Consider the following 22,073-nt stretch of genomic DNA (forward strand, 5'->3'; position numbering starts at 1 on the left):
AATAATGAACATATCCAGCTTCTATATGCCTCACCTACGATATACCTATCGGGTCATCAAAATATTAACAATTAAGTTATTCAATTCTTCCAAATTATTTATATATGCTATTAATATACAATTGAATTTCCTCGAGAAATATAATTTCACTTCCCAGGCAATATTTTGGACAATATCTAAATTTTCTGAACACCAACAGATCATGAAATTTGGAAAATGAAATCATTTCTATTTTCTACCTTCAAATTACCTAAAGTTTTAACATTACTTCCTACCCAATTTAATATACCACACAAAGGAAGGTAAATTGGGATAAATTCAAAATTGAAAAGCAGATTTTAAAGAAAAATAAACAAATTAAAGCATAGGTATACGAAAAGATGCCACAATTTTGAGAAATTTGATGAAATGAAGGGTAAAAATTGTACCTTTGGGTGAGGCTGAGGGGGGTCCCAAGTAAACCTGGGGCGTTTTCTTGGACGCCGATCAATGTGCGAAAGAGGGAACTCCAATACATAATCCATCTCCATACAATTCAAAACCCTAGCCCTAAATTCACCGATTGAAACAGAACTCGATCTAATTAAACGAAGAGATCGCGAGAGAGGGAGAAAGCGCCCTTACCCAGTAACCCCTGTTCTTTGTGAGCCACCGCGAACCGTCGGATGCGATTGGGAGGATTAATCTGGACTGTTGGTTGGTAAGTGGAGCTGCTATGTTGACCGCACAAAATTAATTGTGTGGCTGTATTTAAACCCTGGTTGAGTTGGGTGTCTGAAGCCTTCTTCAGAGGATTGAGCAGTTTTATGTTGGGTTATGGGCCGTCATTAGACTTGGGTTTTTACTCATCAGCCTAACTTCAAGAAAAAGTGGGCCGTAAGTGAACTTGGATCGGTTTGGAGTTTATGCAAATGTGAAAGGATGGTGAAGTGAACAAGTCGAGATGAAATCTTCTGCACTTATTTTATGTGTGATTTTTATATGGTTTTTATCATTAATTGACACGTGTTAAGTTTGTGACAACAAATTTAAGCATTATTGTCAATCAATAATAAGGCCACATAACTCTTGCTCCTGTCGAGATAAATTTAACCCATTCCCATGTTTCCGCCTACATATATGGGATATTTTAACAAGTGCACATTATTTTTGGTAGCGGGGTCAGGGGAAGAGCCTGACTCGATATTTAAAAAAAATAAATAAATAAAGAAATCAAAACCAAGTCAAGATGATACAAATCAACTCATTCTTGCGCTCAAAATCTTGTCATTTCCGAATACGATATTTGAATTATTGTTAGAATGTGGCATGATTTGGAGTCAACCTTAATTACATAGGTGGTTATTACCTCTATCCAACTTTATATCTTTCTTCCTGACACATTTCACCTAGCACTCTTAGCTAAAATTGAGATAGCTCATTGGGTTTGATCTCTTGCTTCCAAACCATCGAATTAGAGTACATGGTTGGCCCACATTTTATTATAAATAGAAGTCCATCTTTTTCAAGGCCACGTGCAGTGCATGCAGTGAGAGCTTTACGTCGAGAGAGAGAGAGAGAGAGAGAGAGAGAGAGAGAGAGAGAGGGGAGCTAAAGTTTGATGTGTGGAGATCATTAGGGACGTTTGTTTCGTTGAGGTTTTATCTATTGATTTATGTAATGTGTTGTAATTCATTTTTTTTTAATATAAAAACCATGAAGCATAATGAGATTTTTTTTTTATTTACAAATATATTTGTATTGTAAGTCAAGCATGTTTATTTCGTTAATTTTTTTTTTCAGAGTTATTTTATATGGTGATATAATAGAATTTTACGGGGTTAACTTTTCTGTATTCCATAATTCTGAATAAAAGGTACATACAATCTCTGTTACAAAAGGAAACAAAATAAAGGACACAATATCCTTCCTAAAACATGACTCTAGTAATTACAAAATATTTGCATTCCTTTTTTTCCCCAAAATATTGACTTATTCCAATACTCCTCCTCAAGTTGGAGCATAGATATTACTCATGCCCAACTTGACAAGCGAGTCATTAAACCTTCTACTACACACGACATGGGTAAGAATATCTATAAGTTGTTCCTCTGAGTTCATAAGCGGTATTGACACAATCTTCTTCTCCAGCTTTTCTTTGATAAAATGTCTATCAACCTCAACATGCTTAGTCCTGTCATGTTGTACTGGATTCTCAGCAATTTCTCTAGCTGACTTATTATCACAATATAACTTCATTACCTCATTTTGTTTAAAACCGAGACTCCAAAGCAATTTTCGTAGCCAAAGAATCTCACACACACCATGTGCCATACCCCTATACTCGGCTTCGGCAAAAGACCATGATACAACATTCTGCTTCTTACTTCGCCACGTAACCAAATTACCTCCAACAAATGTAAAATACCCAGATGTAAACCTTTTATCAGTCACATCACCTGCCCAATCAACATCAGTAAATCCCTCAATCCTCATATGTCCATGACATTCATACAAAATTCCTTTACCCAGGGCAGACTTCAAATATGCCAAGATTCTCATTACCGCTGCCATATGATCCACACTAGGTGTGCATAAATTGACTTACCACACTTACGACATAGGCAATATCCGGACGAGTGTGAGACAAATAAATCAGCCTCCCCACTAGTCTTTGATATCTACCTCTGTCAATTGGTTCCTGATTTAGATAAATCCCCAAATAATGTTTCTCTACGATGGGAGTGTCCACAGGTTTACATCCTAGCATGCCTGTTTCTTTTAATAAATCCAGAACATATTTACGTTGTGACAAGAAAATACCTCTAGCTGACCGAGCGACTTCCACACCAAGAAAATATTTCAAATCTCCCAAATTCTTCATCTCGAACTCGGCTTCAAGGTTTTGTTCTAACTTCATCATCTTTTCAGAATCATCACCCGTTATTATCATGTCATCCACATAAATAATTAAGGTTGTCACTTTACCACTTCTCCGCTTCACAAATAATGTATGATCTAAGTGACTTTGATAATACCCAATCCTTCACATAACTTGAGTAAATCTGCCAAACCATGCACGAGGTGATTGCTTAAGTCCGTAAAGTGACTTTCGCAACCTACATACTCTGGTTTTCCATTCGGCATTGTACCCCGGAAGAAAATCTATATATACCTCTTCTTCCAAGTGCCCATGAAGAAAAACATTTTTCACATCAAACTGTTTCAGTGGCCAATTCAAATTTGCAGCTAAAGAAATCAAAACTCGTACTGTATTCATCTTCGCTACTGGAGAAAAAGTTTCATGATAATCAACACCATAAGTTTGAGTATAACCTTTTGCTACTAACCTTGCTTTATACCTGTCTACTGATCCGTCTGCCTTGTACTTGATCGTAAAGACCCATCTACACTCAATTGGTTTCTTGCCTTTAGGTAGCTCTGTTACCTCCCATGTATTATTCTTGTGTAGTGCGATCATTTCTTCATCCATTGCAGCAGCCCATTTAGTATCCTTCAAGGCCTCCTCAACTCGGGTTAGTGCTTGGATTGCTTCCACATTATTTACCAAGACTTGGCGTTCCGGTGCAAGGTTCTTGCATGACACATAATTTGCTATTGGATACTTTACTTTTCCTTCAGGAGAAAACCTGTCAGGAGGAACACCACGATTTTGCCTTGGCGGCAACTTATATGCACTTACATCATTATTTAGATTAGTTACATGAGCATCTGTAGTACTTATCTCAGGGATATTCAGAGTAGACACATTAGGTGGCACTATCGAACTAAAGAGAGAGAGAGGGTGATGTGGGTTCTGCATACGACACTTCTTCCCTTGAAGTATTTGGTTCGGCAGTAGGTTGTTGTATTGTTATAACTTCCTTGGCAGGACCTTGCCGAAAGCCTGCACTTGTCTCGGCAAGCAGCAACTGAAGGCCTATATCATTCTCAGCAGTTTCTTGCCGAGAGACTGGTGTCCCATTTTCATTCTTGTCGTCAACACATGCTCCCCTTGAACTACATATCACATCCTCTAGTACCTTTAACCACCCAAGATGAACTTGATCACCACTAGTGTTCTCCCCCTGGTGATCTGAAGGTGATGGGATCGAAGAATAAAAATACTCTAATTCAGAAAAAGTAACATCCATAATCACATACATAGTTCAAGTTTTAGGATGATAACACTTATACCCTTTTTGTTGGGAGGCAAAACCAACAAAAACGCACCGAAGGGCACATGGATCCAATTTGCTACAATGAATCTTGTGAATATGAACATATGCTACACATCCAAACACACGAGGAGTAAGGGTATTAGTGGATACTACAGGAATATGTTCTTTCAATACTTGAAGAGGTGTACGGAATTCTACAACCCGAGATGGCATACAGTTAATCACATACACGACATAAGTAACGGCTTCAAGCCAAAAACGTTTAGGCACGAACGCACCAATAAGTAAGGCACGAGCAGTTTCCAAGATATGACGATTCTTTCTCTCAGCAACCCCATTCTGTTGCGGAGTATGTGGACAGGTAGTTTGATGAATAATTCCACGATCTTGTAGAAACCGGGATAACTCAGAATTTATGTACTCTCCACCATTGTCAGAACGCAAAACTTTAATATCAGTGGAATACTGAGTTTTAACCATCTGTTGAAACAGACGAAACACATCAGAAACCTCACTTTTATTTTTCAACATATACAACCACGTCATATGAGTGCAATCATCCACGAAAGTAACAAACCACATAATTCCCGAAGTAGTACTAACAGGGGAAGACCCTTACACATCAGAGTGTATTAGTGTAAATGGAAAAGATCTTCTATTCATACTTGGAGGGAATGAAGCACAATGACTTTTGGCTAAAATACATACTTCACATTTCAATTCTGAGTCTTCAATACCACTGAATAAATCAGGTAATATATGTTTCAAATAACCAAACAATGCATGCTCCAAACGACGATGCAATAACAATACATTTTGTAGATTACTATTACGTGACGAATGAATCAAATTAGCTTTTCCAGGAACCACGTCATCCACATAATATAGCCCATTTCTCTTAGTGCCACGCCCAATGATTTCCTTTGTCTGAATATCCTCAAGCAAGCAAAATGAAGGATACATTACTACAACACAATCCAATTGTTCAGTGACTTGAGGTACAAACAATAAGTGATGGGAGAATGACGGAACCAATAAACAATTATGTAACGGAAGAGAGGGTGTAAGAGACACTGTTCCCGCTCCAATAACAGCAGCAGTAGTACCATTGGCAGTTGCCACACACTTTCTATGAGAATCTTTCATGGATTGAAACAAAGTTCTATCATACATCATATGATCTGTTGCACCAAAATCCAAAATCCAACCTGTATTCATCATCGTAATAGTACACGAGAACTACTTGCAATAAAATATTCTCACGACAATCACACCAATATCCAATTATTGCAGTAGACTCCACGGATAAAACTTGTAGATACTCAGCAAAACCAATATAATAACATACGGATAGTAGCAGCACTATAACAGCAGCATGCCACTGAGAGCTTCTGTGATTGTTGATGCACGACAACTAGAAAACCAGAAAGCAGAGCACACAGCAACAAATATAAAACTGGCAGCAGTTATAAACACGGCCCAACAATTTGTTGAAGTCCAGCAATTTCCCACGGTACAAAAAATATTGCCGATATACGACAATTATAATCTAACAATGCTGCAATTGCTACTTACAATTGCACATCAATTGTATCACCCACGGTATTTGATAAAACACAACTTATGGCAGCAGCAAAACAAAGCTACTGCAATTTCAATAGGCACGACAGCAGTAGAACAAGCCTGCTATAATTCCAACAGTCACGGCTCGACTGATTTCTGCAAGAGGCAGCGCAGGAACAAGTCGGACAAGCACAGCATCGAAAGAAAAATATCGTTTTACAGTTTCTAGGGTTACGGCAACTTGGCTCTTATGTCAAATAGAATTTTACAGGGTTAACATTTCTGTATTCCACAATTATGAATAAAAGGTCCATACAATCCTTGTTACAAAAGGAAACAAAATAAAGGACACAATATCCTTCCTAAAACATGACTCTAGTAATTACAAAATATTTGCATTCTTTTTTTTTCCTAAATATTGACTTATTCCAATAGATATGTGGAATAGTTTGAGATTGTTCATGGAACATGAGAATTCAGTATTGGGATATCTGAAGAATAAGTGTATGGCACATATGGACATTAGGGCAGAATGTTCAATATAGGAGTTGCGTGGTGAGTTACAGTTATAAAGGATAACTAACAGGTGAATGGACGATGTGATATGACATGATATGTGATTAAGCTTTTGACATTATACTATTTTCTAGAGTTTGTAAAAAGACATTGCTTGACTGACATGTAACATATTATACTTGCTCACCATTTTATTTTACACATGATTTACTTGGCAAGACATATATTAGACGAGCAAAGTTTGTGTTAGACGTGATATTTATTTCATTTATTTTGTACAATGGTAAGATTTTCGGATTATTTATGTAAAAGAAGTTTGTCGTCATAAAAGAAAAATCTCTCCTCGCATGCGTGAAATTCTCTCTATAGGGAGGTCTGACATATTAATTGAGGTGGTTTTTTATTTTATTTTGGATAATGCTAGAGAAACTAAATTTATAGACAAAATTTTGAAAACTAAAGGACATGGAAATTGATGATTGGTTTATCGCTTAAATGTTAATAAACGTGCTCATTCTTATTGGTGACACATCATTTAGTTTGTAAATTTAGTCTCCAAATTTAGTTTTTCTAGTATTATCCTTTTGATTTTACGCTGGGTAATGATTGATATTAAAGCGGTATGTAACCGTTGAATTAAGTGATGCATAATTGAGGGGGATTTCTTTGTCATAAAGGAAAAAGTTTAAAATAGGCATGGAGGAGCATGGATGTAACCGTTGAATTATGTGATGCATAATTGAGGGGGATTTAATTATGTGATGCACAATTGAGGGGGATTTCTTTGTCATAAAGGAAAAAGCTTAAAATAGGCATGGAGGAGCAGGTATGCAACCATTGAATTATGTGATGCATAATTGAGGGGGATTTCTTTGTCATAAGGGAAAAAGCTTAAAATAGGGCATGGAGGAGCAGGATAGTGTTATTATATTTGTATTATTTTTAACAAATGATATATTATCTACATTAAGAAAAATGGATTGGCTTAGCCTCATAATGGGTTAACAATAATATAGTTCAAATTCACCTTTTGGTCAGAATCGAACTCAAAACTTCTCACTTATAAGTTACAAGTGAAGAGGATACCACTATACTCTTAACACAGGTTACAGCAAGTGGACTGCAAGATTGGGAGCTTTCCTGTTTCTGCAGCTGAAACATTATTCTCCATATTTTCCATAAATGGAGAGTCACGGTGCATGCTCTGCATGGTGATCAATAAAAGGATAATATTTGCACACTATCAGGACTGGGTTTGTTTTCTTCCCTCCTTCTTCTTCTTCTTCTGCGTTGGGGGTGCGCCGGGTTGGGCGGGGGGGGGGGGGGGGGGGGGGGTTGGGGGGGGGGGATGGGGGGGAGGAGAGGGATGGGTTTGTTTTTTGTTTTTTTTTTTTTAACTTTTATTTAATTAATTATTTTTTATAGAAATAATAAAACAAAAAGTAATAGGAATATAAAATGTTGACGTGGTTTAATCGTGACCACACATCACAGGAGGGCATGGAGAGAGTATGAAAATGGGAGAGCAGACAATCCACCTCCGACACAAAGTTAGGGACAGCAGATCCCTGGCCTATGGAGTCACAGGTGTTGAACAAGACTTGTAATAAAGAACTGTTGTTTCAAGTTTGTATGCATCTAATAGAAATATCTTTGATTTCTTTTTTACTTGTTGGTCTTGAAATTTATCAATTAATCACCAGTATTATGATAATATTTTTTCTTTAATAAAAATCTTTGTCTTCACGTGGAAGTGCATGTAACTTGGATAGCAAGGTTTCATTGCCGAGCAGGACCTTGTCCAACAACCGATCAATAAACTCATGAGTTTGTCCAACAAGTATCCAATGAAGCATAAACACAAAGTTGTCTGGATATGTAACAATGTGCCAAATACTTGTGTTCGTCTTTCGGGGAATGAGCTTAATCCTTCATTTGCAAAAAAACCGATTGATTTTCTTAGAATTCATTTAAAGATGATTACTAGAAAAAAGCATTCAAATCAGAGTTCGTTTAGTAATCTAATATCTCAAATAAATATATAGTTCATCAAGAGTATATTACTTGGTACCTAAATCATTGATTTGTTTAATACATTCGGATAACTAAACGAACTTCGGTTCAAATGTTTTTCTTAGGGATGATCTTCAAATGAATTTTAAAAAATTAAACGGTTCCGATAATAAAATTTCTACGGTGAAGATACGTCTTTTGCTAGTCCAAGAATGAGCTCATTTCCTAAGTGGGAACATATATCCCATATGTTTTATCCTTCTTGGATCTAATTTTTTATTTTTAACTAAAACTAATGAGTATTACCAATTTAGCTGCATTTCATAATATTTTAAGGGAAGTGTTATTGGCACTCCAAAAATCTCATTCTACACTTCTCACACGTGTAATTTTCTTTCTAAATATAGAAAGTTTGGAGTGTAGAATGAAAAATTTGGAGTGCCAATAACAATTCCCTATTTTAAAACAAAAAAAAAAGTTGGATAAGGACCAAACATTCTTTTATCAAAAGTAGGCTTTCAGTATTACAGCCTGCAGATATTTAGAGAACACACCACAGCTTATATAAGATGGACAAAACCTAGCTAGGAGATTCATTGATCATAAAAGCTTCAAATGGCTCTCATCGCTCCCTTCTTCATATGGCTTCCATTTCTCCTCCTCCTCATCCCTCTACTTCAGCCCAAAAAGAAGCAACATCTCCCTAACAAGCCACAAAAGCAAAACCCCCTCCCACCAAGCCCTCCCAAACTTCCCCTCATAGGCAACTTACACCAACTTGGCTCCTCATTACACCAATCTCTATGGCAGCTCTCCAAAAAGTACGGACCAGTCATGCTCCTCCACCTCGGCCGCATCCACGATCATAATCTCTTCCGCCGAAGCAGCCAAAGATGTCTTAAAAACCAATGATCTCTACTGCTGCAGCAGACCCTCCTCCACCGGTGCTCGCAGGCTCACCTACAACTACCTAGACATTGGATTTTCGCCTTACGGTGATTACTGGAGAGAGATGAGAAAAATATGCGTGCGCGAGCTTTTCAGTGTGAAGAGAGTCCAGTCATACAGGAAAATCCGGGAAGAAGAAGTGGATAAAATGGTCAATTCAATCTCTGCCTCTTTATCTTCTGGTGTTCCTGTTGATCTCACGGAAAAGTTGTTTGCTTTCGCGGCTAGTATAATTTTTAGGATTGCGTACGGGACAAGTTACCGAGGGAGTAAATTTGAGCATGCTAAAAGTATTTATGAGTTGATTCAGGATACTGAGGCCATGCTCAGAGGCATGTACGGAGCTGTCTTGGATCGGGTGGGTTATCGACAGGGTTTCCGGCGTGCACAAGGAGTTGGATAGGATTTCGAAGGAGTTGGATGGTTTTTTCCAGCAGGTGATTGACGATCATCTGAAACCTACGAGGAGAGTTGACGATGAACAAACTCATGAAGATATAGTTGACGTCCTGCTAAAGATTAATTGATTTTGTATCTATCATTTTTTTTTCTTACTACGATGTTACAATTGTGAACCAGAATCTATTTTTAGGTGGAATAGACACTGGCGCAATTACAATGGTGTGGGCGATGGCAGAGCTAGCTAACAACCCTGGACTGATGAAGAAAGCACAAGAAGAAGTCAGAAAATGCATCGGAAACAAAGGAAAAGTCACAGAGACTGAAACAGATCACCTCCTATACCTCAAGATGGTAATCAAAGAAACCCTAAGACTGCATCCTCCAGCTCCAATGATCCTTCCCAGGGAAACTGCGTCCCGTTGCAAAATCCAGGGTTATGACATTGACCCCAAAACCCTAGTTCTTGTTAATGCGCGGGCAATTGCACGTGACCTCAGGTTTTGGAAGGACCCAGAAGAGTTCATCCCTGAAAGGTTGGATGGAAGCTCCGTTGATTACAAAGGACAACATTTTGAGTTTTTGCCGTTCGGAGCTGGTCGAAGAGTGTGTCCTGGAATATATATATGGGAACGACAACGGTGGAGCTTGGACTTGCAAATCTTCTCTACTGGTTCGATTAGAAATTGCCTGATGGAATGGAGGAAGATCTCAACATGGAGGAAACAAGCGGCTCCCTTTCCCTCACCGTATCTAAGAAAACTCCTCTCAACCTTATCCCTGTGAAATTTTGTCAAAAAGAATAAAAAGGTTCTCTATAAGCGGTCCTACGCGTAGTCAAGTTAGCTAGAGTTGTGTGTTTCCTCTCCTTGATAAATATCGCTCGAATAAAAAACAGAACTGATGCACATTTACATATTTTTCTTGTTACGACAAAGGTTTACAGAGTGAGGTTGAGTGGATTGATGATTCAACGTCTCTGCTTGTTCATGTTCTTGTGTTTCTGGATGTTCTTGCATTATACAACTCGAGAAACTAGTACAAGATACGAGTAAAAGGGAAAAATGAACCAACATCGTAAATAAAACATGATACGGCATCAAACATATAATCTTGGAAGTAATTTTCCCTTTTATTTGAACTTCAATCGAACCTTGGTATAAGTAATGTAAGTTAGTAGGGTTACAAAATGAAAAGAAAACGTCCACGAAAAATTTCTTTCAGAAACTACATCACAGTGAGAAAATCATAGAAACCTTCCCCCTGAAGAAGCATGAATACGAAAGGTTACCTTGCGCTGCAAGTAGCCACTACGCGAAAACAAGCAATTACATGTCCACTGCAAACAAGAGGGCATTGAAGAGTGGAGAGTTAAAAGAAGCCATTTTTTTACTGTTCTAATTTTGAAATATCACAATAAATACACAAAATGAAACTATAAGCAAAAGGAAAAGGAAAAAACAGAGGTGGGAATCATAGAAGAGGTTCAGAGAGCTCCATTTCATTTGAAGTACTCTCTTGTTGTGTGTCGGTGCGACTGACACCTACAAAGTCCAGACCAAGCCACTGCCACGGCCAGCATACATATCTAGGTCCACTCAGTCCCCTTCTTGTGTCTTCCCGATTTTCAATTTCTTCAAGCTGACGTGTAAGCTCCTCTAATCTATCCCGGAGCCTGGTTGCCCTCAAGTCTGCCAATCTCAATGATTTCTCAGCAGCATCTCTAGCTGCCATGGCAGCATTGGCCGTCTCTTCTTTGAACTTGAGTTTCTTCTCTGATTCCACAATTGCCTGCTTAGCCTCTTCAAGTTCCTTCTTAAGTGTCGACAACTGCATGTTCCAACCATAGTCATTATAAACTACGACTTAGAAGCATGCTAGTTGAACAATGAAGATGGAATATGTGATATGAAATGAGCTTCGTAAACTTTTTTATGCAAACTATCAAGCCCTGGTTGTTAGGATAAACCTTTGGGTCCATTGGAGTGTGATATTTCAAACTTATTATGTTTAGTTAAAGGCGAATGCCAAAGTGATCTTGAATGGATATTACCGAAACATAAGTCCTTGTTCGTGTGGGAGGAAAGAAGAAATACATGGATTCCAAATGATTTGTTATAACATGAAAAATTCCTGGTCACTTTAGGTGTTTGAATCAGTTATTTACTTGAAATGAATGTAGTCTGAAGATTTTGAATAGTAAAGCTATTACTAACAATATACTTCACCCTGCCACAAGTATCTGTTCCTTTACGATATGATCCTATATTTCACTTCACAATCAGGCCGCAGCCAGACACTGTAACAAGTTGGACCTATAACTCAGTCAAATCCCACCATAGTCCCTTTACTCCCGAAAAGGACTGCAGGACAAATCTATCTGTTTTATACAATTATATGAGCTCAGACCCTAAATATTTATTTCTTCCACTGAGATATATATCATTTGAATGCAAAAAACTGGGAAACCAAGTGAAGAAAATGACATCATGTCAAACTTGCAAGATTACCTGTGTCACAAATTCTTGTTCTACACCAGTGCCCGCAGCAGCTTCTTGCTCTGCTGCAGCTTTCCATCTTGCAATTTCTTCTTCAGCAGCAGCAATGTCCATCATTAGCCCTTCAACCTACACACGGAATGGTTTTACATAAATCCTCAAATTGGTTCATTAACAGTAAGTGCTACAATAGATCATTGATTTGTAAATAGAACAGGTATAACATACACTTTCATTTGCTATTCTCTCCTTCTCTTCAAGTTCCTCGATTCTGTGCATTCTGTGGTCGAGCTCCTTAGCTTGAGCCTCAACATGCTGTTTGAGTAAACTCAACTCCGCCCTTAATACGGTAAACAGTAAATGAAACATAACAATACCGTGTCAGGACAAAGTTGACAGTATTAAAGCACAAGTATTTGATTAGTGCAAACGAAACTTCAAGTTAAGGTGTATGCAAACGCCAAAACTGATTTGAAATTGAATAAGTTTGGGCAAAACAGAGTACCTTAATTCCTCCGAAGCATGTTGCAGGTCAATGATTTCAAGCTGAGCTGCCTTAACAATGTTCTCCAAAGCCCCCGCCTATATAAGATATTACCAATTACATCAGCAATGAAAAAAATAGGGTTTCAAACTGAAACAAATTCAAAATAAGAATCAACACAACTAACAGTAAGGGTACTTACTAATGCGTATATTTCATCCTCCTTTGTCTCAATATCCACATTGTCATCCCCAGCATGCTTACTAAACTTGAAATCTATCCCGGCCTCCCTTAAACCATTTTCTGCAGCTTGAAACAATTCATTTGTCATAGATGATGGACTGGATGTGATCCTCTTTGACAATGCACTCCTGAGTAACGATCCAATTTGTTCTTTCTCTTTAACTAACCGATTCACTGTTTCATCCAAATGCTTTATCTCACGATTCTTTTCCTCAGACAAATCCCTTGTCTTCTCGACAACAATCCTGCTTAATTCATAAATGGATTCCATCCCAGCCAAAGTTGCACGTATGTTCTCCTCCATGTCCGTTTCCTGAGGGACAAACAGGGACTCGGAAAACTCTGACTGATCCAAATTATGGGCATCAACGATTCTGATAACATTATATAGCCGGTCATGTATTTTTGAAACCAGATTCAACTGATCAAAGAGTAACCCCCTCTGCACTTCTGATTTTGAGTCCAAATCCGTCAACTTATCATCATACTCTCCAACCAACTGCTTCAACTGGGAAACCTCCTTCTCAGCCTTACTCAACTTTTCCACCATCTCCTTCTCAATATCAGAAACTTTCCCACTCTTTTCCGCAATGCTCTTCTCCAAATTCTCAACTGCGGATGTCTTCTTCGCAACCTCATCTCTCAAACCACCGATCGTGGCCTCCAGCCGAGAAATTTCAATGGCAATTTCATAATTTCTCTGATCCATCTGCTCTCTAGTTTCATTCCTAGACTTCACTGCAGTATCAATCTGCCTCACAAGCTCTTCCACAATCTCATTCGCCCGCTTAATCACTCCGTAGGCGACCGCCGGAAATCCCGTGTACTTCTGCGACCTTGGCAATCCCCCACCCCCAAAATTCTTGAAATTGCTAACTTTCCCCGATATCTTGTCCATTCCAGACATGAGCATATGAGTCGAATTCCCAATCTCAGCCCTCAAACCGTCCCTCTCCTTCACCGCCTCCTCGAACTGCTTCGCAATCTCCTCCCTCTGCTGTAACGCCTCCTCTTTCGCCCTATTCGACTCCGCCAACTCCGCCGTGACCTGCTCGTTGGTTCTACAAGCTTCTTCCTTTTCACGCAGCGCCTCGTCCCTCTGTCTCCCCCACTCGTCCCGCTTCTTTATCGCCTCGTGCGCCAGAGCCTTCAGCCGGTTAAACTGAACCTGCAAATCCGACTTCGAATTCTCCACCGCCTCGCGAGCTTGCCGCTCGCGGTCCAGCTCGGCGATCAGCTCGCGGAACCGCTCCGGTGAAATATCGTCAGGCGACGGAGTCTTTGTCGCGATCGGTACCGGATCATCGCTCTCCACGTCACTGAGCACCGCATCGTTGTCCTCGTCGCCGGCGCTTGCCATTTAGTATATACGCCAATCGCCGAACTCTTTCTATCGCCGATTGTGCAAGCACAGTCTCATTCCGAGTAATTCCGAGTACGATCAAATCGCCGATTTTAACCACAATTCGTAATTCGTGAACAAAACAAATTTGAAATCCTAAGGATTAACCGGATTGGAAAGGGAATTGGCGAGTTCGCGCGATTGGAAAGGTGGGAATTTTGGGCGGTAACTTTGTTGAAGAAGGATTGGGAAACTGGGAATTGTAAGTTAACTTAATCCAAAGAGATGGATTTGGGAAAGGGATTTCGTACCTGTAAACGAGATGAAGGAGGAGGAGGAGGAGACAGAGAGAGAGTACCAGCGACGGTGCGTATCAGCGACGACAACGAGACTACCAACCAGTCTCCCTCTCTTCTTTTCCCGGAAGAATTTTTATTTTTTACTTTTATTTGTCCAAATTATTTTTAATTTTTGTTTGATGCAATCTATGATTAGGAGGTATAAGAATTACGGCCGCAGGCCCTCCGCCGTGAAAGTTATTTTCCTATCGCAATTCTCATGTTGTTTTTTACGCTCTCCGCCGCAAGTGTTATATACTATATGCTATAACCTCGCGCTTGTTTTTATAAAGATGAAGAAATCGATTAAACTTCACAATGAGGTTTAAATTTGTCTTTAGCAATAATCTTAACTTGATGTGAAAATAAATACCTTCAAACTATAGTATAAGTGTTGCTTATTTTTCTAAATGTGATATTTTTGTCTAAAAATTTATTGAGAGGAGGAATAGAACCCAATGAGTTGAAAAAAAATACTAATATTTTAAAAAATACATCACTTATAATCTCTAGCTTGCTATGTTATTTTTTTATTTTGAAAAAACAATATTATTTACAATAAAGGGTGGAGATGGGGCTAAGCCTCACAATAAACTAGCAATAATGTATTTCAAATTCGTTTTTGACGAGAATCGAACCTAAGACCTCTCTTATTTAATCATCATGATGAAATTTCGTTGTTTCTTATAGAACAAAATGTTTGTCAATTTCTTTAAACTCAATTAGACGTCTCAAATATTTTCAATATAGCTAATATTTTACAAGGATGGTATGTATCAATATAGCTAATATTTTACAAGGATGGTATGTAAAGTGCAACTTAAAAAATAATCAGTTTAGATTATTTAAGTTCGATGTGGTATGAATCTCACAATTAATTCATATTGGTTGGGTTGATTGGTGAATCCACCAAACTGCCTACCCCTACATGTTGGGCCAGTTTTCAGTAAGAGTACAGTGAAATGGGCTCAGCAATTACTGGGTCCATATTGCTTGGTCTCTTTTAATGAGGCCCAATATATTCTGTAGATAGACCAAGTTAATAGACTTTTAATAAGGCCCCCATATTTTTTTTTAGGAGAAGCAACTTTTTCGCCCTTTTTTTTATTAATTTTGATAGGGAGTGTTGTGAATCTTGTGATGTGTGAATCGTAATCCCCAAGTTGATAGACTTTTAAAGGAGTTTAACCTCACGCTTCAACAACTTCGGACCCCGACCAAACTAACCCGATAACTTGTTCAAATCGTAACTTCATGTTCCCACACTCTTAACATTTTTCTACAAGAATAATGATAAATATTTTACACCTACAATATCATCATTGACGAACATACGAATGATTGTCATACCGTCATACAATATAATAAATATATTATATGAGATAAATAAACAATAAATTGTATATTTAGTAAGGGTTGTGTTATCCACATATTCAATTTTACCTCTTGCAATTTTTCGCTGTCAGATTGAATGAATTGAAGAAGATCAACAAAAAATAAAACAACGAGAGTGTGTGAGAAGTAATAATGAGTATCTAAAAAGCATTACCCTTTAGTAACGTAATAGTGTGACAACCGTAAAATATCTACAATTTACATGTTGTCACCCACTAATCATGCCTTCCTATGAAAAAGATATAATATAAATCCGACGTAGTGTTGCGCTTTTACACAAGGAAAAAACGTCACTATGTTCCGTCCTAGAATCAATCTTTTACCTTTTTGGGTCAACGTTCTAGAATCAAATTATCAATCATAATCTCAAGTAGAATAAAAATGAAATTAACTTTAAAATCGTGACACATTCTGATTTATCATACAATTTCACAAGGTTTAGCAAAATTAGGTGACACTTCCATATCTATCCTAGTTCAAACAGCTAATAATTAATTTAGTAAATTAAGATAACGACCCTAGAATCCTGCCCATCTCCCAATTAATAATAATTTAGTTTCAAGTTCCAAAAGGAAAAAGTGAATAAAAGAGTAGTTAGTATCTGGGAACAGTTGGGACGGTTATGATCCGTCTCCTAAGTTTGAGTAATTTTACTTTTTAATACAATGTTATATTTATATTTTTTTAAACCGTCCCGGTAGTTCACTTTTTGGAAGACTGGGACGAGCATTTCAGCCTCTTTTCACAATCATCGTTTAATTCATCAGTGTCAATAATCCAACTCAAGACGTTTTATGTGAAATACAGACTTAAAATTTGTCTCCAACCAATTGAATCATCTAGTTGACATTATATGAAGACATTCAATTAGCATCGAGCCCACCCTACACGAACTAATAAATCCGAATAAAATAGAATATCAATTTGTCTAAAATAAGAAGAAGAAAAAAGTTGACTGACCCTATCCGGTTTCCTTGCTGGTCAGGTTACGTAAATACATGTAGTTCATACATCATGCGTTATTCTTATATATATATAGTTCATCTATCAGAAATCAGAACCTTGGTTTTCATTTATTCTTCCACGAATTGCCTCGGAGTTTCGTGATGGGCTTCCTGCAGCTTACTTGACTGTAGGTTTTGGTGGAAAATTAAAAGTAAACGATAATTTTCTTTACGTCGAATTTTTTGAATGATTTAAATGGTCGGCGTTTGTTTGAATAAGTCCCCTTTTGTTGCCTAATGATACTAATGTTTTTGGTCTTTGTTTATTTCTTGTGATTATTTTCCGTAGGGGATTTTCGCGCTACATTCTCGTCCTTATAGTTTCATTACATATGTACTTTATAAAGTCGTGGAGTTTTTAAGCATTACTCAGTTTTCAGAAAAGAAAACAAATTAACAGAGAGATAGCAGCTTTACACATAATTTTTGGTAAAATAGAAGCCTTTTTTTTCTTTTTATGAAGTTATTATATTAATGTCAGGTTCCTCATGGTTTTTATTTCCTGTATATATACACATATATATATGCAGGTTGACATTTGAACTACTGCCTCAGCTTTGGAGGCAGAAAGAAGAATACAGAGTTTGCTGTATTATTCAGAAGGGTTTTTCGTTTTTCAGATTATACTACTTTCTGATGGGAGGAAAAAGCTCGAAAGATTGGAGTGAGAGACAGTTTTCGCACAGCGGATCAACTGCTTCTTCATGGAATCAACATGGCTACTCAGAACCATCACACCTACCACAGCATCGGTACGCTCCTTCGCCATCTTTTAACGGTGTGTCTCAGCCAGTTAGAGTTCCCCAGCAACGACGGACTTGGCATAAAAGTTACTCAAGGATAGCTGATAATTACTGTTCCTTGGATGAGGTTTTTGTTCTGCCCTGCTTTCAACATATTCATATATAAACGACGGTTTAGTGTCCCTTGTTTGTTCATTTCTACTTTTTTTTACTAAAAGTTTGTAACCAGTTTTATTTGCATCATTAATTTTTTCCAAATAATAATTGACAGGTTACTTCTGCTCTTGCACAAGCTGGCCTAGAGTCTTCTAATCTGATTGTTGGTATTGACTTCACAAAGAGCAATGAGTGGACAGGTTAGTCTTGTCTTAATTCAAAGAAATTCTTTGGTCACATAACATCATTTGAAGGAATGCAATATGCTTAAGCTTTGTTTCCACCTTTCTTTTTAACAGGTTCGAGGTCATTTAACCGAAAAAGCTTGCATCACATTGGAAATACTCAAAATCCCTACGAACAAGCGATCTCAATTATCGGGAAAACATTATCTGTCTTTGATGATGATAACCTAATTCCATGCTTTGGATTCGGAGATGGTAAACAAATCATTGTCTTCTGCATTATTTCTATGTGGAACTACTATTTGGATGATGTGAATGACAACTTTCATGTATATTCTTGTAGCATCTACATGTGATCAAGACGTCTTCAGCTTCTATGAGGACAAGCAACACTGTAATGGATTTGAGGAAGTATTGATGCGATACAGAGATATCATTCCCCATCTTCGACTTGCAGGTACTGCAGCCACTAGTCATTACAGGGGCTTTCCCAAATATGCTTCAATATTTGGTTAATCTGAAATTTTGGTTCCTTATTGCAGGACCTACTTCTTTTGCCCCCATTATTGAGATGGCGATGACTATCGTTGAGCAAAGCGGAGGCCAGTACCATGTTTTGCTGATCATTGCCGACGGGCAGGTAATTTGGTTTTAACCTATTTTATTACAAGATGAATCCCCAAGGAAAATGAACAAGGTTATCAAGAACCAATCTGCAGCATCTTTCTTTGTTAAAATAATGAACCCTTTTTTTCTATCCTAGGTGACAAGAAGTGTCGATACACAACGTGGTCGTCTGAGCTCAGAAGAACAAAAGACAGTTGATGCAATTGTAAAAGCAAGGTAAATTTTCACAGAAACACATTATTTTACGCGAAAATTTTGTAATTTGTTTGTTTGTTTTTTTTTTTTTTTTTTTTTTTTGGGTTTCTGACCTTGTTTGTTTGCAGCGAGTACCCATTGTCTATAGTCTTAGTGGGAATCGGAGATGGCCCTTGGGACATGATGAGGGCATTCGACGACAATATTCCTGCTCGAGCATTTGATAATTTTCAGGTGATCAGAGACACATTCTAATATCAATTAGTTCTCCAAAACATCGTTGGCTCCTAGAAGTTTGCTTACTTGATTCTGAATGAACCGGTTTTCTTTACCAATGCAGTTTGTGAATTTTACGGAAATCATGTCGAAGAATGTGGATCTATCCAGAAAGCAGACAGAGTTTTCTCTTGCAGCCTTGATGGAAATACCTTCTCAATACAAAGCAACCCTAGAGCTTGGAATATTGGGGTAAAAACTTGCAGCTTAATATTTTAACTTTTACCAGTTTTATGCCGGAGCATTTTAATAACATGAAAATCATTTGCCTGAAAAAGCAGAGGACGCAGTGGGAATTGTCCAAATAGGGTTCCCCTTCCTCCACCCCACAATGTTGCAGTCTCAGTAGGCAGCAACACGAGGCAGTTCGGCTCGAGGGATAGTTTTCAGCAGAGGTCGGCTCCTTATGCTGGATATAATACAGGAGGTAGCACACCTTCTCATACAGGATATGCTCGATATAATGCAGAAGCCAGCGCACCTCCTTACACAGGATATAATAGTCAGGTATCAAATATGTTTCCATGAAATCAAGTTCACGTTTTGGGAATGTTTATGTAGGAAGCACTACTGTTCGTAAACGTTTTTGTTGGAATTTTTTTGGTAAAAACTTTAAAGCACGACAAAACTTTTACTAAAATTCAAGTGCTTTCTAGCGCTTTTCCAAAAAGCTCCTACTCTTTAAAATTTGTAATTTGTTTACTTTCTCCTCTGTATACATTCAACTTATTCTCATTTTTTGAACAGGTTTGCCCTATTTGTCTTACTAATCCAAAGGACATGGCCTTTGGTTGTGGGCACCAGGTAGACCATTTTCTTTGTGAATCCAATCTTTCAGGACCTTGATCTATCCATGCAAGTTACAAGTAAACCGTTGCACTGACATTCTAGATTTTTCTTCTTTTGCCTTCGTTATTGTGTGGCAGACTTGTTGTGACTGCGGAGAGGACCTTAAATCGTGCCCGATTTGCCGGAGCAATATCCAAACTAGAATAAGACTCTACTAGTCATGTGTTTGATGGACATCTCTGAGATTTGTAACTGGATCAAATGTTCAGTTGTATGTACTCTGGGCGTGGAAAGGTCATCTATCAAAGAGTTTTTCTACTGTATAGGGTTTGAACCGGAAACTTATGTGACGTGCAGGAGCAGACAATCTTAGTTGATGTGTGCTCTTGCACCTGGAAGCCTCTGTGTAAAGTATGAACCGATAGATTCGCCATGCTTGATGGCCTTGTTTATTCGAGGAACTTCAGGTTTTGTAGTATGTATGACGGTAATTTTGAGATCCGAAAGAGACTGAGCGTTTGATACTTAATGTTGAATCACTGCAATATTTTTCTTGATTAATGATTAGATGACAGTGGTGAGATACCATTGATGTTTGGAGATGGTTTTCTATTATGCGTTGGTGTATAGTATAACCAAGATCGTCGGCCACACATCCAACCGCCATTCATTCACGCGACTGGGTTCATCTCCAAACCTAATTCTTTTAGTGCAGGAATGAAATGTTTGGAAATGATGGTCGGCGTCATCCTGACATTTCCGGGATGTGGAGGAGGCTGTGCTTTTTTATTTGTTCTTGGCTCAGAACAAGATGGGCTAGCCATCAGTAAAGGAATCAATTCAGAAACACCCAAAGTCAAATCCCTGATTGAAATCCTTTTCAAAATTCGCAGAATGTTGCAGCAAATCATGCTTTCCTTCGTCAAAATTCACGTTTCCCTATACACTTCATAACTATCAAGAATACAAATAGCTTGACTTGAAGACCTTATATGTATATATAAGTGTACATATATATACTTAATAAAGCATATGAAGATCGAATACAACAATGCATATGAACTACGTACTGTAATAAATGCATGCAACATTGTTAGCCCTAGTTTCTGCATAATGCATTCTGTCTATGGACAATGAATGCATGGAACTTACTCCAGAATGAAGCCATGGGGATCGAGACGTGATTAAGACCTTCCCTTCTGTTGGAAACGTATTGGAACCCCTCACTGTCGATAGGACTAGCGTTTTCATTAAGAGAACCATGCAACTGCCCAAGAAAGGGGGCTGAAACCCTAGTTATAAGGATGTAACTGCCCCTCCTATCATGGTTGTAGTTAATTTCAGTTTTCCAACTCTTTATAACCGTTCTCTACATCATTTTGTACAAAACATATAGTTTTCTCACCTTATATTATACATTGATCAACATGTATAAGTTTCATTACATTATATCTCCTATAGTAATGTTATTTCATGTCTTTATTAGATGTTTTGATTCACTTCTCACATATAAGTTCTAACATTCTCCCACATGAGAATGATGAAAACATCTAAATGAAATAACTAACAAGTCACCACTGAGATAAAGAGTTGAAATAAATCTTTCAAACATACTCAAAGAGGCATTAGATGAAATTTAGATGGTATAATACAATTTGCAGTACCATTTGTACTAAAATCACAGACTAGTCGCATTCAAATGAGATCATGTGTGAGAATAAACTTCTGAATAAGAGAATTCTTTATTACAAGCATTACTTCCACATTGCTTGTCAAATAAGAAATGGCACTGCAGCTACCATTCTTTCTTTGTTGCTGCAAGATTACAAACATCATCATATGCTTGATTAGTATTGAGCTTTCAAAAATGTATTACATTATCATGTAATATGATTTGCATTCATTATAAGCATAAATTTTGATCAAAACACATACTTAAAGTTGTGGAAAATTACCTTACTCCCACATTTAAACATTATCGATAGTTGTATGCAGTCCCATATTTGGCATATGCCTTTGAAATGCTGTCACATGCAATGCCTTGGTTAATGGATTTGCAACCATATTAAAGGTGCTGATATGTTCTAAATCAACGGTTTCATTTCTTATTTCATCTTGGAGCTTCAAGTATTTGATGTCCATAAGTCTTGAAGCTTCAAACCTTCTGTTATTTTTAGCAAAGAACACAGCTGAAGTGTT

At 37.8% G+C, this 22,073-nt stretch overlaps 2 protein-coding genes and 1 pseudogene across 2 annotated transcripts; 2 read left to right on the plus strand and 1 right to left on the minus strand.

Moving 5' to 3' along the window:
* Positions 1-8,867: 8,867 nt before the first annotated feature.
* LOC137731423 (cytochrome P450 71B20-like) lies at positions 8,868-10,405 on the plus strand (annotated as a pseudogene).
* A 565-nt stretch (positions 10,406-10,970) lies between these two features.
* LOC137731481 (uncharacterized protein At3g49055-like) lies at positions 10,971-14,629 on the minus strand. Its single transcript, XM_068470597.1, has 5 exons — positions 12,784-14,629; positions 12,603-12,679; positions 12,326-12,437; positions 12,110-12,226; positions 10,971-11,429 (listed from the first exon to the last, which is right to left on the minus strand). The coding sequence occupies exons 1-5, from the start codon at positions 14,182-14,184 to the stop codon at positions 11,073-11,075; spliced, it is 2,064 nt and encodes a 687-aa protein (XP_068326698.1). The 5' UTR covers positions 14,185-14,629; the 3' UTR covers positions 10,971-11,072.
* A 2,785-nt stretch (positions 14,630-17,414) lies between these two features.
* LOC137731483 (E3 ubiquitin-protein ligase RGLG5) lies at positions 17,415-21,383 on the plus strand. The gene is made up of 11 exons (XM_068470598.1): positions 17,415-17,773; positions 17,918-18,002; positions 18,102-18,242; positions 18,331-18,444; positions 18,530-18,627; positions 18,751-18,830; positions 18,938-19,043; positions 19,150-19,277; positions 19,367-19,592; positions 19,833-19,889; positions 20,012-21,383. Exons 1-11 carry the CDS (start codon positions 17,540-17,542, stop codon positions 20,090-20,092), a joined length of 1,350 nt encoding a protein of 449 aa, XP_068326699.1. The 5' UTR covers positions 17,415-17,539; the 3' UTR covers positions 20,093-21,383.
* The last annotated feature ends 690 nt before the right edge of the window (positions 21,384-22,073 follow it).

Source organism: Pyrus communis, chromosome 4, assembly GCF_963583255.1.
Source record: "Pyrus communis chromosome 4, drPyrComm1.1, whole genome shotgun sequence".
Lineage (NCBI taxonomy): Eukaryota > Viridiplantae > Streptophyta > Magnoliopsida > Rosales > Rosaceae > Pyrus > Pyrus communis.

Bases quoted from the DNA above. Each gene is read 5' to 3' on its own strand.
- LOC137731481 (XM_068470597.1), bottom strand. From the start codon at position 14,184: ATGGCAAGCGCCGGCGACGAGGACAACGATGCGGTGCTCAGTGACGTG. The intron at 12,438-12,602 runs GTACTCTGTTTT...TACCGTATTAAG, and splicing joins CATGCTTCGGAGGAATTAAG to GGCGGAGTTGAGTTTACTCA. The intron at 11,430-12,109 runs GTAATCTTGCAA...TGGAACATGCAG, and splicing joins AACAAGAATTTGTGACACAG to TTGTCGACACTTAAGAAGGA.
- LOC137731483 (XM_068470598.1), top strand. From the start codon at position 17,540: ATGGGAGGAAAAAGCTCGAAAGATTGGAGTGAGAGACAGTTTTCGCAC. The intron at 19,044-19,149 runs GTGATCAGAGAC...TTACCAATGCAG, and splicing joins GAGCATTTGATAATTTTCAG to TTTGTGAATTTTACGGAAAT. The intron at 19,890-20,011 runs GTAGACCATTTT...ATTGTGTGGCAG, and splicing joins CCTTTGGTTGTGGGCACCAG to ACTTGTTGTGACTGCGGAGA.